This window comes from Mustela nivalis (assembly GCF_964662115.1).
Source record: "Mustela nivalis genome assembly, chromosome: 13".
Taxonomy (NCBI): Eukaryota; Metazoa; Chordata; class Mammalia; order Carnivora; family Mustelidae; genus Mustela; species Mustela nivalis.
This window is the reverse complement of record NC_139032.1, coordinates 55939959-55953281: the sequence shown is the minus strand read 5'-3', so window position 1 is coordinate 55953281 and position 13323 is coordinate 55939959. Positions and strand designations below refer to the sequence as shown.

General features: G+C 42.3%; 1 protein-coding gene across 6 annotated transcripts in view; it reads left to right on the top strand.

The window, feature by feature from the left end:
- RIGI (RNA sensor RIG-I) overlaps positions 1 to 8924 on the top strand; it is a 57276-nt gene extending 48352 nt beyond the window's left edge. For all 6 annotated transcript variants that reach the window (XM_082694552.1, XM_082694551.1, XM_082694548.1 and 3 more), the window contains exons 15-18: positions 1354 to 1524; positions 2772 to 2923; positions 6211 to 6354; positions 8352 to 8924. In XM_082694552.1, coding sequence (XP_082550678.1) covers positions 1354 to 1524; positions 2772 to 2923; positions 6211 to 6354; positions 8352 to 8648 — 764 coding nt within the window. In that variant the 3' untranslated portion in view covers positions 8649 to 8924. The remainder of the gene's footprint in view (positions 1 to 1353; positions 1525 to 2771; positions 2924 to 6210; positions 6355 to 8351) is intronic.
- The last annotated feature ends 4399 nt before the right edge of the window (positions 8925 to 13323 follow it).

Here is a 13323-nt window from a genome sequence, read left to right as displayed (position 1 = left end):
ATAAGCAGTCCCCATCCTGTCAGTCCTCAGGCATCGCTCTTGCACTTTCCCCTTATGCAGATTTTAAACTTTGGGAATATAATAAGTATATTCAGATTTCGAAAGTTTGGCTTTCAGTACCAAGTTTGGCTTGGTTCAATACCAAGTTTCGAAAGTTTGGCTTTCCAATACCACATTACTGCAGTTGGAATTCAAAGCTCTGCCGTCTCACTCTAACATGAGTTCATTTTCAAATTTTGGTATTTCTTTACAGATAAGCATTCAAGATAGTTTCTTGTTTGTTCGTTTATCCATCCATCACCCATCCAGCCACACTTATTTAGAAACTTATTCTGTACCAGTTATTGTGCTTCTGCCAAATAGCTTTCTCCAACCCCAAGACTGGTAGAGGTTTCTCTCCTCCCCATCCCACAGATGCAGTTCCTAAGATATCAGTATTATACCAATTTTATCAATAGCTTCCTATTGATCTCCTTCTTCCATGAGACCCTTGTAGATAAAAATGACCTTTTTAACCATTGTATTTTTACCTGACAAACTATAATTGCTGAGTAAATGATGAACACGTAGATGACTAAGTTTAGAAATTCATGAAGTACGGCGTCTGTCTTGGGCACGCTCATTATTCACTAGAAAATGATGGTAAAAAGAAATTGTTTTGGCCTTAACAAAATATATCTGAAGATTTTGGCTGCCAACGTACAGAAAAAAACTAGAACTTTTATAAATTCTCTTAACTCGGAGGTGGAGACCACTGAAATTCTTTTCTTTCTCAGTATATCACTGGCTGAGGACTGCACACTGTTAGGGTTTCAGACTTAAATTCAAGGCCCAGTTCTGTGAGTTTATCATACTTCCAAAACCTCAAGGTCTTCATCTCTAAAGGAGAATTGTAACACTTGCCACATCAGCCTCAAAGGGCTTTGAGAAATTCCATTAATTAGCTGTGACACTGTTTTGCCAGCTGTAAAGTCCTATACACATGCAAAGGCATTACAATGAATTGTTTTGCAAAAAAACTATGAATTATTGATAGTTGTTGATAGTTTTGCAAAAAAAAAAAATCCATATTTGTTTTGCAATAGAGCTGCACAGCTGGTTAGTGCCACAGCTGGGATTTGAACTCAGGCAGTCTGTGGCAGAGTCCAAATTGTTGAACACCACCCTAATGTCCTCTCTAAAACAAGGATAGGAATAGGCCCTACTGCCTAGGGTTGTTTTGACATCATGAATATAAAGCACTTTTCACAGTATTTGGCACGTAATAACACTCCGTTATTAATGGCTACTTTTCAAGGGTAAAGTTCCCTCTTTGATAAGTTGTGTAATGAATGCCCTCTGACTCTGACTCAGGAATGACGCTTCCAGCACAGAAGTGTGCATTGGACTCATTTAGAACCGATGGAGATAAAAAGATTCTGATTGCCACTTCAGTGGCTGATGAAGGCATCGACATTGCTGAGTGTAATTTGGTCATCTTGTATGAGTATGTGGGCAATGTCATCAGAATGATTCAAACCAGAGGTGAGAAGAGCTTTGATTCCATTACTAAATGGCTGGCGATTTCTCTGATTTGTGAGTGTGTCTGTCATTTAGAAACATACTCTGTCCTAGTCATTGTGCTTCTGGCTTTTTCTCCTTTATTGAGCCATTGTGGCTATAGGACCATTGGCACCATGGACTCTGGCATCTTTGGCCCCAAAGGCGGCTTACTTGATCAGGATTGTGTGGGTACAGTTTTGCCCACTAATATGTGCCCCATTTTAATTCTTGTTTATGATGAGTACTGTTTACTTGACCAACATTGACTGACATATTTATGGAAAGATAATTCCCACATGGATTGAGACTTGGGCAGCCAACGTGTGGACCCTTCGTGGTTGTGCTTGTGGTAATGATGGGCCCTTGTATTCTAGAAGAGATACTCCATAGAATTCTTCTCACTTGAACTAGGTAATCTCCTAACTAGCCTCTCTTCCTTTTTCCAATTTCTGTAACAACAGCTGCATTTTACTTCCTGAAAAACGGCTCTGGGGCTGGGCATGTCACTGGGCATGTCTGGGCATGTCACTTCCCTGTATAGAGACTCCATTGTTTCCCAATTTACATGGTGTTAAAAAGCTCACAGTCCAGCACCAAATTATCTTTCCAACCTATTTCCCATTCTTCCCCTTTATTCGTTATCCACTTCTACCAACCTGACTTCATCATTTTCTCCTTGTCGAAGAAAGCGCTCATGTACTGCGACTCATAACCTTTGTTTTACTTCCTCCCTCTTCCCCTGCTTCTGTATCACGTGTCCCTGATCCCCCAGCTGGCAATAAACTTGAATACCCATATTTCTTTTCATTTATCTTCCTTATTTTACTTAGTATTTCTACCTGTATTCTGGTGACTGTGAACATATCTATTTCCCCACCTGCTTGAAGGGTCTTGAGGGAGGATCTATTCATTATTCATATTGGAGTGCTCATGGTGTCCTCCTGAGTGTTCAAGGCAGTGTCTCTGATAATGTAGCTGTCCCGTTACACTGCGTGGAGACCGACCCCCCCCAAGGAAGCCGGCCTAAGCCGCGCCCCCAGCTTAACATGTAGTTTAATATGGAGGCACACACCTGCATTGGGAGTTCCTGCTCTAACAGCTCAGCTGTCCTATGAATCAGAATTTTATCAGTGAATCAGAATTGAATTTTAGGAATACCCCTCTGTTTACCTCTTCTCAAATTTATCAGAGTTCTAAGTCAAAGACACCAAATATTTATTTTCTGATAGGCCGAGGAAGAGCAAAAGGGAGCAAGTGCTTCCTTCTGACCAGCAATGCTGATGTAATCGAAAAAGAAAAAATAAACATATACAAGGAAAACATGATGAATGAATCCATTTTAAGGCTTCAGACATGGAATGAAGCAGTATTTAAAGAAAAGGTAAGTCTTTTATTCTGTGTCACTCTTGCAGAATCTGACCATGAGTAACAAACAGAATGTGCTGGTAGTTGGTGCCTTTTATCATATTGCTCTGAGTGTTACATGAGAACACTAAGTTTATGCTTAAAATTTTGTCCCGCAGTAAACATCAGATTCATTCTGCTTTGGGCCTCAGTGAGATTAAAATGTATGTTATTAGCGCTAATACTTGGAGTGAGGTTTTTAGTTAGTTATAAAAGGGCAAACCGAGTTAGATGGCCCTCAAGTTGGTAGCTCATCCTGAGGACTGCACCCTAACATGGCAAAACACAGCCTTCAAATTTGTCGCTAACATCCGGAGTCCTTGGAGAAAAGCTCCCCATGCACAGTGCACGTTAGAATGCCTGTTTGTAGGTGCGGGTAGGAATGCACACTGTGGAGTGTTGTATCTGTTTAGTTCAGTCTCTCTCTTTTTTTTTTTTTTTTTTTAAGATTATTTATTTATTTATTTGACAGAGAGAGATCACAAGTAGGCAGAGAGGCAGGCAGAGAGAGAGAGAGAGGAGGAAGCAGGCTCCCTGCTGAGCAGAGAGCCCGATGCAGGACTCCATCCCAGGACCCCGAGATCATGACCTGAGCCGAAGGCAGCGGCTTAACCCACTGAGCCACCCAGGCGCCCTAGTTCAGTCTCTTGATAGTGACCTTCATTTTACTGCAATTTCCTCTATAACACAGAAGCATGGAACCAGACTGGGGAAGGTCAAGAAACAGAAACATGCAAATACACGCACACACAGGCTTACGTGCATGCACATACAAGCACCCCCACACTTTCTCTAGACCCTTTGCAGAGACTTTCATCTTGGGATCTCTGCCACTTAGAAGATATGTGACCTCAGGTAGTTACTCTGTCTCTTAAATCATCTGTCTCCACATTCGTAAAGTTGAGAAAGCAATGGTATTTAATTCACAGGGCAGTTTTAGGGATAAAATGGGGGTATATGCATTGCTCAGCACAGTACCTGGAATCAAGTAAGTGCTCAAAAAATGAGAACTGTTATGGACTGAGGCATGAGGCAGACTTTAACTTCACAGAGATGAACCTCACAATGCAGTAGACCAACTCTATAAAAGTCATAATCTCTTTACTCAAAAATAGTTTTGAGAAGCAGTGGTCTAAAGCAAATTAACATTTTAGCACCTAAAAGGACAACTTTATGTCAGTATTCACTCATTTTTAGAAAATTTCTACCTAAGTTTAGAGACTAAAATATTTAAAAATACTTCTTCCACATTTTAATTGAGGAGAATTGCAGGGAAATTTTTTAGTTCCTCTTTAATTTTCCTCTTGAACTTTACTGAGAATAGAGGTTTTTCACTGAGTCATCTTCCCCTTTTGTAGCATATGTTGATGTTGGCTGTAAAATCTTTAAGACAGTAATAGCTTTACTACCCAGGACATAATTTTTATCTCTTCCACTGGGTGACCAATGACATAGACTCATGTGTAGCAGGGGAGAAAGAGTAAAAGCCTGTTGAGGGAGATGGAGGCTCGGCCATACCCAGACTCTTTTGTGGCCAGCTCACCAGGACGAGGAGTGGGATGAAGAGAGAACAGGTTATGTATCTGCTGAAGAGCACCTGGGATTCCCCAAACAGCCATAGAAAATGGGCAGCGGTGGGAAGGGATGAGAGGGAGCCCAGAACCGGTGCAGCCAGGACTTGGTGGTGGCTGGTCATTCCGTGGGTGGGGCTGGGCGTTCTGGCTCTCCGCAGGGTCTGCCCTGACATCACAGGCAAGGGTGGTTCCCGTGGGGCAGGGCAGAGCATGGATCCCTCCTTGGCCTTCTCTGACACTGCTAGGTGGGAGTGTGCAGACGCTTTGTTAAAGTGGAAATCTAGGTGCGCCCTCAGTCTTTGCTGGCATGGGCTGGGGTTAGACCATAGTTGTCTGTTCCGTTCTATGATGTTTGGCAGAAATAGAAGAGCCACTGTCTGAAAGTTTTTTTGTCTTGCTAGGCTGTCCCTTTCCTGGTTGTCCTTTGACTAGAGAGAGTAAAGTAGGCTTTTGTTGAGACACTTTTTTTTATCTGCGTCCATAGGCATTTCCGGATGCCAAATCTGGGGTAATAGGAGATGAAAAGAAAACCCAGGTTACTCAGTACCATTTTGTTCTTAAGGTTTTGTGTTTTCTAGCTGGCTCCCTTCCTCTCTTGACCCTTCTAAATCTTCTTAGTTTTGTTTTATCTGTAACGTCCAGGTTTTTAAAGAAAAAAAAAATAATAACTTTGTTTATTTGAGAGAGAGAGAGAGAGTGAAAGAGAGTTGGGGGGAGGCGCAGAGGGAGAGGGACAAGCAGACACTCCCCATTGAGCAGGGATCCTGACGTGGGACTTGATCTCAGGACCGCTGGGATCGTGACTTGAGCCAAAGGCAGATGCTTAACCATCTGAGCCACCCAGGCACCCTATAATGTCCAGGTTCTTAGTTGTATGTAGGCATGCCCTAAGTTTTGAAGTAGAATGCAGTCATACCATATACATGATTTATCTTTAATGTAACTCAAAGTACTCTCTGTGGTCAGAAGGGGAGAGAGAAAAATGATTTAGGGGATGGGGACTCTTCTGCCTGCTGTTCTATTTAATGGGTCTCTGCCCTAGAAGTGGTGTAACTATCCCTGAAACAGTCAATACGTATGTTTATATTTATGAATGCTTTAAAAATTTTTTGCCAGCTACTAAAGTAGAAAACAGGGGTCACATGTTTGTTTTATGAACATCTTTAGTATTTTATGGGCACCTTTTTTTTTTTTTTAAGATTATTTCTTGTGAAAAGCGAGAGAGCAAGAGAGTGGAGGGACAGATGAAGAGGGAGAGGGAGAGAGAATCCTTAAGCAGACTCCCTGCTGAGCACTAAGCCTGATGTGGGGCTCAATCCCAGGACCCTGAGATCATGACCTGAGGTGAAACCTAGAGCCAGCTGCTTAACCAACTGAACCACCCAGGTGCTCCCTTTATGGGTATCTTTGATGCAAAAATTTAAAGGCTCATTGGAGGTCACAGTTAAACATGGACTAATAAAGAATTAGGAGAACCCAATAAAATTATCTATGGGATTTTTATGAACAAAGTCAGGTACTGTATGTTCATGGAAGTTGTAAATGAATGAATGATAATACGTGTGTGTGTGTGTGTGTGTGTGTGTGTGTTTGCGTATTTGCATGCACACAGTCATAAATACCTCCTAGTTATACCATTGTACTGACAAGGTGGTTTCGTTTTTGGTTTTTTTTGGACTTTTGCATGTAGATTCTCCAGATACAGATGCAAGAAAAATTCATCAGGGATAGTCAAGCAAAAGTAGAACCTGTACCCGATAAGGAGAATAAAAAACTGCTTTGCAGAAAGTGTAAGGGCTTTGCGTGTTACACGGCTGACATCAGAGTGGTTGAGGTAAGCGAACTTTGAGCAAAGAGCATTGGGTCATTTTTTAGCACTAATTAAACTTACTCTCTATCGGTGAGGTATTTGTGGAAGAATATTATTATTTTTGTTGTTATCATGGCCGTGATATTTTAAAAAGCCACAAAATTTTGAAAGGAAACCCATTACAATGAAGAAGAAAAAGAAGGCATTTAATTAAATATGACATAGCCACTAAAAATAATAATGGTCATGCTAAATGAATGGGGTATCTGGGGTTAAATTCTAGAACAGATAAAGAATATTAATTAGAAAAAGTAAATATCTGTAGTGCCAGTAACAGTAGCGTTTCAATCCTAATTTCTTAGTTTTGACAAATATACTGTGGTATGTGAGATATTAACATTCAGGGAAGCTGGGAGAATGGGATATAGGAGATGCCTGAACAACTTTGCCCTTTTCTATAAATCTAAAGGAACTCCAAAGTAGAGTTCATTAAACGAAATGAACATGAAGCTTATGTATAATGAAAAGCTTCTTACAGACTGTGATGAAGTAGAAAAAATAACAAGGAAACAAAGTTGTTAATATGCTTTGACTTTCGGGGTGTGAAATAATAGTGGCAATACCCGCATCGGGGTGTGAAATAATAGTGGCAATACCCGCACCGCTCTCACCTGTAACGAAAAACATTAAGACATTTTCTTTGTCCAGAAAAAGACTAGAGCAAATATACTAAATATATATTTTACAGTGAGACTCCATGATTTTTCCTATTTTATGTTTTCTAAACTTTCTTTTTGGGATATAGATGACTTTTTAATTTTTTTTTTTTGAAGATTTTATTTATTTATTTGACAGAGAGATCACAAGTAGGCAGAGAGGCAGGCAGAGAGAGAGGAGGAAGCAGGCTCCCGGCTGAGCAGAGAGCCCGATGCGGGGCTCGATCCCAGGACCCTGAGATCATGACCTGAGCCGAAGGCAGAGGCTTAACCCACTGAACCACCCAGGCACCCCATAGATCACTTTTATAATGAAAACAAAATATCTCCTTATTTTAGGAAATCTGGTTAGTTATTTTTTGTTTTGTTTTTTTTTTTTCCTCCTTAAAAATTTTGGATAGCAGAGAGCCTGCTTCCCCCCCTCTCTCTACCTACTTGTGATCTCTCTCTCTCCATCAAATAAATAAATAAAATTGAAAAAAAGTTTTTGAATAGAATAATCTCCATAGACAAAAACTGCCTGTAACTGCATTGCTCCTGATAGAAGAGAGGCTGGTTTCGATGATTAGTTATTAGGATTCTTTTTGGTCTTTGGGAAGCTGGTCTCTGATCAGAAAATGGAGCAAGAAGCACAATATTAAGGGTGATACTAGCAAATTCCCGTGCCTTTGTAAATCGCTTCTTTAGCTAGAAAACATCCTTTCAGCTCCAATTTGAGTGATTTTTCTCTTGCAAACGCCCTTTATGATCTTTCCCTCCTGCCCCACCCCCTCCTCCCAGGGGCCCGTATATTGGGTCTGCATTTCCTCTGTACAGAGTGGCGTTTCTCGGATTTACTCTAAAGTTGACTGTAGTTGGAGCCTCTGGACACATTAGTCTGTGACCCTCTGCAGATCTCCATTGACCCTTCGTTGTTCTCTGTATCCTTTGGATTGTGCCTGTCAGGTAAACTCAGGCACTGGAGCTCTTCAAGAAATACCCGCTTTTGTTTCCGAACCAATAAAGAGTATCTACTTTCAGAAGCTTGGTTGCCCAGAAACTTCTTAGTCCTCGTTTTCATGAGATGGCCCCTATCCCCTCACTTGGCATCCCCACGCTCACTTCCACCCTTGGAACTGGGAGTCAAGTTGCATGAATTCTAGTCTGGCCTTCAGTGAATGCATATTTCCTTCTTACCCCATCTGTCACAAAAGTGGGATCCTACCTGCTTTTCATCTCAGATTGTTGTGGAGTTCATAAAAAATCACAGTTCGGTCCTGGTTCTAATGTTCTGTTTTGTGTTTTATTCAATCCCTTTGTCTGTAGGACTGCCATTACGCTGTGGTTGGAGATGCTTTCAGGAAGTGCTATGTGAGCAAATTACACCCCAAACCAAAGACCTATGGGCATTTTGAGAAGAAAGCAAAGATCTTCTGTGCCAGAGAGAACTGCTGCCATGACTGGGGAATCCATGTGAAGTATAAGACATTTGAGATTCCAGTTATAAAAATAGAAAGCTTTGTGGTGGAGGATATTGCAACTGGAGCTCAGAAGCTATATGCAAAGTGGAGGGATTTTCCTATTGAGAAGATACCCTTTGATGCTACAGAAATGTCCAAATGACCGTGGGTCCTCAGTCTTTAGCTACAGGCAAGGGGTGACCTTAACTGACAAATTAGCCCCAGTGGGTACAGTCATGGATTGCTTGTATACCACTGTGAAGACACTTTACCCAAGCCTGTATCAAACTGAATATGTCACTTAACTTCACCCTCTTTTTATTGTTTTTAGCAGTTTGAACTATATCACATATGTAGAACACAAGTGATAACAGCACTAATGTTCTGTAGGCCAATGGAGCTCTAAGTACTTGGGAAAAATTAAAAAGCCTTAACTTCTTTTCTGATCTTTCCTTTCACAACTGACTGCCAGTGTAGCCACTCAGTACACATTGGAAGGAAGGAATGAATGAATGAAACGTTGAAAGTGTTTCTACCATAAACTGACTTTTGCCCTTAACATACTGAAGTTGTTCTTGTTTGGTCCTGTAAGACTGTCCCACCCCCTCCGACTTCAGGCATTAGTTGCAAATCCAGGGAATCACCTGAGCCTCTCATTGACAGGGCATAGATCAGAGGTTCCCCTGACCTCCTCCTTGAATTTGATTAATCTGCTAGAGGAGCTCACAGAACTCAGAGAAACATTGTATTTTCTTAATCACCTGTTGACTAGAAAACAGCCAGATGGGAGACATGCATAGGACAAGGAGTGGGAAGAGACAAGGAGTTCCCATGTCCTTTCCTGATCTCCACCTGTTCAGCAGGTGGAAGCTCCCCAAACCCTATCCTTTGGGATTTTACAGAGCCTTTCTTATATAAGCATGAATGATCAAATCATTGGTGTTGGTGATTGATTCAACCTCCAGCTTCACTCCCTGGTTGTTAGGGGGCTGGACTGAGAGTTCCAGCCCTAGAATCTGGGTTGGTTGTTCTGGCAACCAGCTCCATCCTTAGGTGTGGTCCAAAAGCCGTGTCATTAGCATAACAAGAGACCCTTTGTCACTTGTGTCACTTAGGAAATTCCAAGGGTTTTAGGAGCTCAGTGCCAGAGCTGGGGATGAAAGCCAAAGAGATATTTATTATGTAAATCACTATCTCACAAGTATCTCTTTTTATATGTGATTGCCTTTTTTTGGATGCTGTTGTTTAAGAACCCTAATAGGATGTTTAAAACACCTACTGGAGATTTGAGAAAAGTTCTTTCAGGTATCTAAATGGTCCAATTTGTTTGAAGGTGAATGGTCCTCTCTTCAGCCAACAGAAGGCAGATTGAAGGTGAAACAAAAAAAATCTTAGAATTTCCTTATTGGATTTTTGCCCTGAGTCAAGCCACTGCCAGGCACAGAGCCTGGAACAGAGTTAGGCACTCGGTTACTATTTACTGAAGGAAAAAACCTGGTAGATAGAATGCAGACTCTTGACTGATGCCAAATGCTGGTCATTAGATTTCTCGGTCAAAAGCTGTATGTCAGAACCAAGTGGGGAGTCTTCATGGGCACGTGCCCCACCCCCATTAGGATATCTTGGCAGGGTGTCCAGCCATGTGTACTTAGTGAGGTTCCTCGGGTGGTTCAGATCCAACCCATTACACACCCGCAGGACCTTGTCTCTCTGTGGTTCCTGCTAGTGCTGACATTGTGATGGGTTTTTCACCTGAAATGAGAAGTTGCCTTCAGTCAAATGCCTGATTGTGTAATAAGTAAACTCTGATTCCTGTTTTTACGACTGGTATTATTACTTGAATTTATTTAAAATTTTTTAAAAAATTTAAATTCAATTTGTTTAACCTGTAGTGTATTATTAGTTTCGGGGGGTAAAACTGATATTATTATTTGAATTTAAAAGACAAACCATCAGGTCAGCATTTCCTCCAGCAAGTCCTGTGAAACATACACTCTGTGAGATGCTCTGACGAAAACATTCTTGTGGTCAAGACAGGCTTCTGAACCAAAATGAGTGATTTACACCATGACCCTCATTCAAATGATGTGATTTACACCATGAGTGATTTATACCATGACCGTCATTGGGATTGTGGGATTGTGTCAGTTCTGTGCTAACAAGACCCCTTTAACTCAGTGGTTCCCAAAGATGCTGTCCCTCGAACCCTGTTCTCCAAGGGACACCACTCCCATCCTGTGGAAGTCCCACAGCAGGTGAGCAGTCTTGTGGGAGAGCAGACAGAGCCCAACTGGAACAGTTTCAGGATTATATCAGGTACTCTTTTATCATACCGCGCAGTAAAACTACACATCTCGCTCAGCAAATCTGCTCTTAATGTGTAGACCTCTGTTCTCGGGATACAAACTATTAAAACTATCAGCTACAATTATATAATTGTTGCTTATGATAATTAGGCTGTCTGGGTGAACAAAAACTACTTGGGTGTTAAACTCTGTTTGTGGTCATGACATTTAATAGCTTCCTCAGAAAGCAGCCAGGAAAGCTTACTGTTTTTCTGGAAGTAAGTCTGCATTGCTTCTACATAACCCTGCCGGGTACTCCACTGTCCTCACATAACCCTGAAAGGGAAATTGGGCTCAAGATACGGTTCTTCATTTTGGTGACCTGGAAACTCCCAACTTTAGCATAGAGAATACTGGGAGATAAATCTCCCAGATTATGAACTACTAACTATTACACCAGAGCTGCTGGTGGCTACATCCCCAGGCACAAGGAATAGCCTAGAATGAGGTAACATGAGAGGAGAAATGATAGGGAGGGAAGCTGAGTTTGAGTCAGTAGATCCAGTCAAGCCTTTGGCTGTGGCTACCTCTGTTCTTCACTCTATGAGCCAATTATTGGTGGGTTTTTTTGAAGATTTTATTTATTTGACAGAGAGACAGCACAAGTAAGCGGAGTGGCAGGCAGAGGGAGAGAGAGAAGCAGGCTCTCTGCTGAGCAGAGAGCCCAATGCGGGGCTTGATACCAGGACCCTGGAATCACGACCTGAGCTGAAGGCAGAGGCTCAACCCACTGAGCCACTCAGGCGCCCCACGCCAATTATTATTAACATTTTTGCTTAACCAGTTTGACTTGTGCTTCTAATAACACTGTGGTTCATTACTACTAGACCCCTGCTGGAGGTGACTCTCATCTGCTAACGGCTGTCCCATAGCCAAAGACACACGTGCTTATTTGCTGCATTAAATAAGTCTGTTGGTTAAGACAGTGTGTGCACTGAAGAATGCTTGCTTTCCCAGGAAGGGTCAGGTGTAATGGATTTGGAAAACTGTTAACAAAAGAGAAGAGAATCCCAGGGTGAAGAAGAGGACTGGCAGGCACCTTGGACAAGAGCAGCAAACATTTAGTGTGGAACGAGAGGCCTAGTGCCTTCTCGAGAAACTAGGCCAAAGGAGCTTATTTGTTCAGTCTTGTCATGGGCCAGGGTGTGACACTGGGCAAGACATTTTATTACTGAACAGGATATGGGGTGCATTTGGAGGCAGAGGAGTCCAGAAGTGAAGGGACCCTGTTCTAGAAGTCAGAGACACAAGACTCTGTCTCCACATAACCACGTAATGTGAGGAGCTAGACAGCTCCCCAGCAGCACAGTAACGGAGAACTAAGGCGGTAGAGGTCTGTTTTCTCAGCACTTCTTTGTGTTTTTATGTTAGGACTGATCTTTATTTAAAGGTCATGGGCTTTTTTATACAACAAGGTTCTGTCTGTAATCTTAGGAATGCAAGCTGGGCCCCAGGAACCTCAGGGGCAGGGTTGCTCAATAACCTGTCTTATTCCTCATCTCAGGAGAGGCAGAGAGAGGTGTTCTGGCAGAGAGAGTCCTGGGTGTTCTGATGGCCAGGCCACATTCGCTGAGTGCTAAATTTGAGATTTAAAATTCATTACAAAGAGATGAACCTGGGGGGCGCCTGGGTGGCTCAGTGGGTTAAGCCGCTGCCTTTGGCTCAGGTCATGATCTCAGGGTCCTGGGATCAAGTCCCGCATCAGGCTCTCTGCTCAGCAGGGAGCCTGCTTCCCTCTCTCTCTCTCTGCCTGCCTCTCCGTCTACTTGTGATTTCTCTCTGTCAAATAAATAAATAAAAATCTTAAAAAAAAAAAAAAAAAAGAGATGAACCTGGGAGCTATAAGGTGACCTGTTATGAGCCAGAACCCCCAGGTTCCCATGGGACCTCTAAGGACGTGATTAAGGTTAAATAAGGTCATAAGAGTGGGGCCCCGATCTGATCCAATTAGTATCCTTAGAAGACACCAGAGAGCCAACTCCTCCTCTTTCTCCTCACACGCGCATGAAGGAAAGACGTGAGAGGACAGGGCGGAGGTGGCTGTCTGCTAACCCGGAAGAAAGTTCTCACCAGAAAATGAATTGACTAGAAACTTGAGCCCGGACGTCTAGCCTCCAGAACTAGGAGAAAATACATTTTTGATGTTTACACTACCCAGGCTATGATATTTTGTTACGGTTGCCGGAGCAGACTATGATGAACATAAGCAGGTAGGTAAACTATAGAACATAAAGTGAAAAAAAAAAAAAAAAAAAAAAGATCTGCTCACTGTATTTGCTACTGCTACCTTCTTGTCTGCTCCCAACCAGGGCAGAGAAATCCTGTTCCTCAGCTCTTCCACTCCCCCTACCCGCCGCCCACAGTACAGATGTTGTAAAAGCAGAACTTGAAGGTCTCCCAGTTTTAGGATACTGTAGTCTGAGACTTGCTCTGCTCGAAATATTACAGACAAGAGCTTTACACACAACACAATTCAGTTCCAAAGTCAACAAG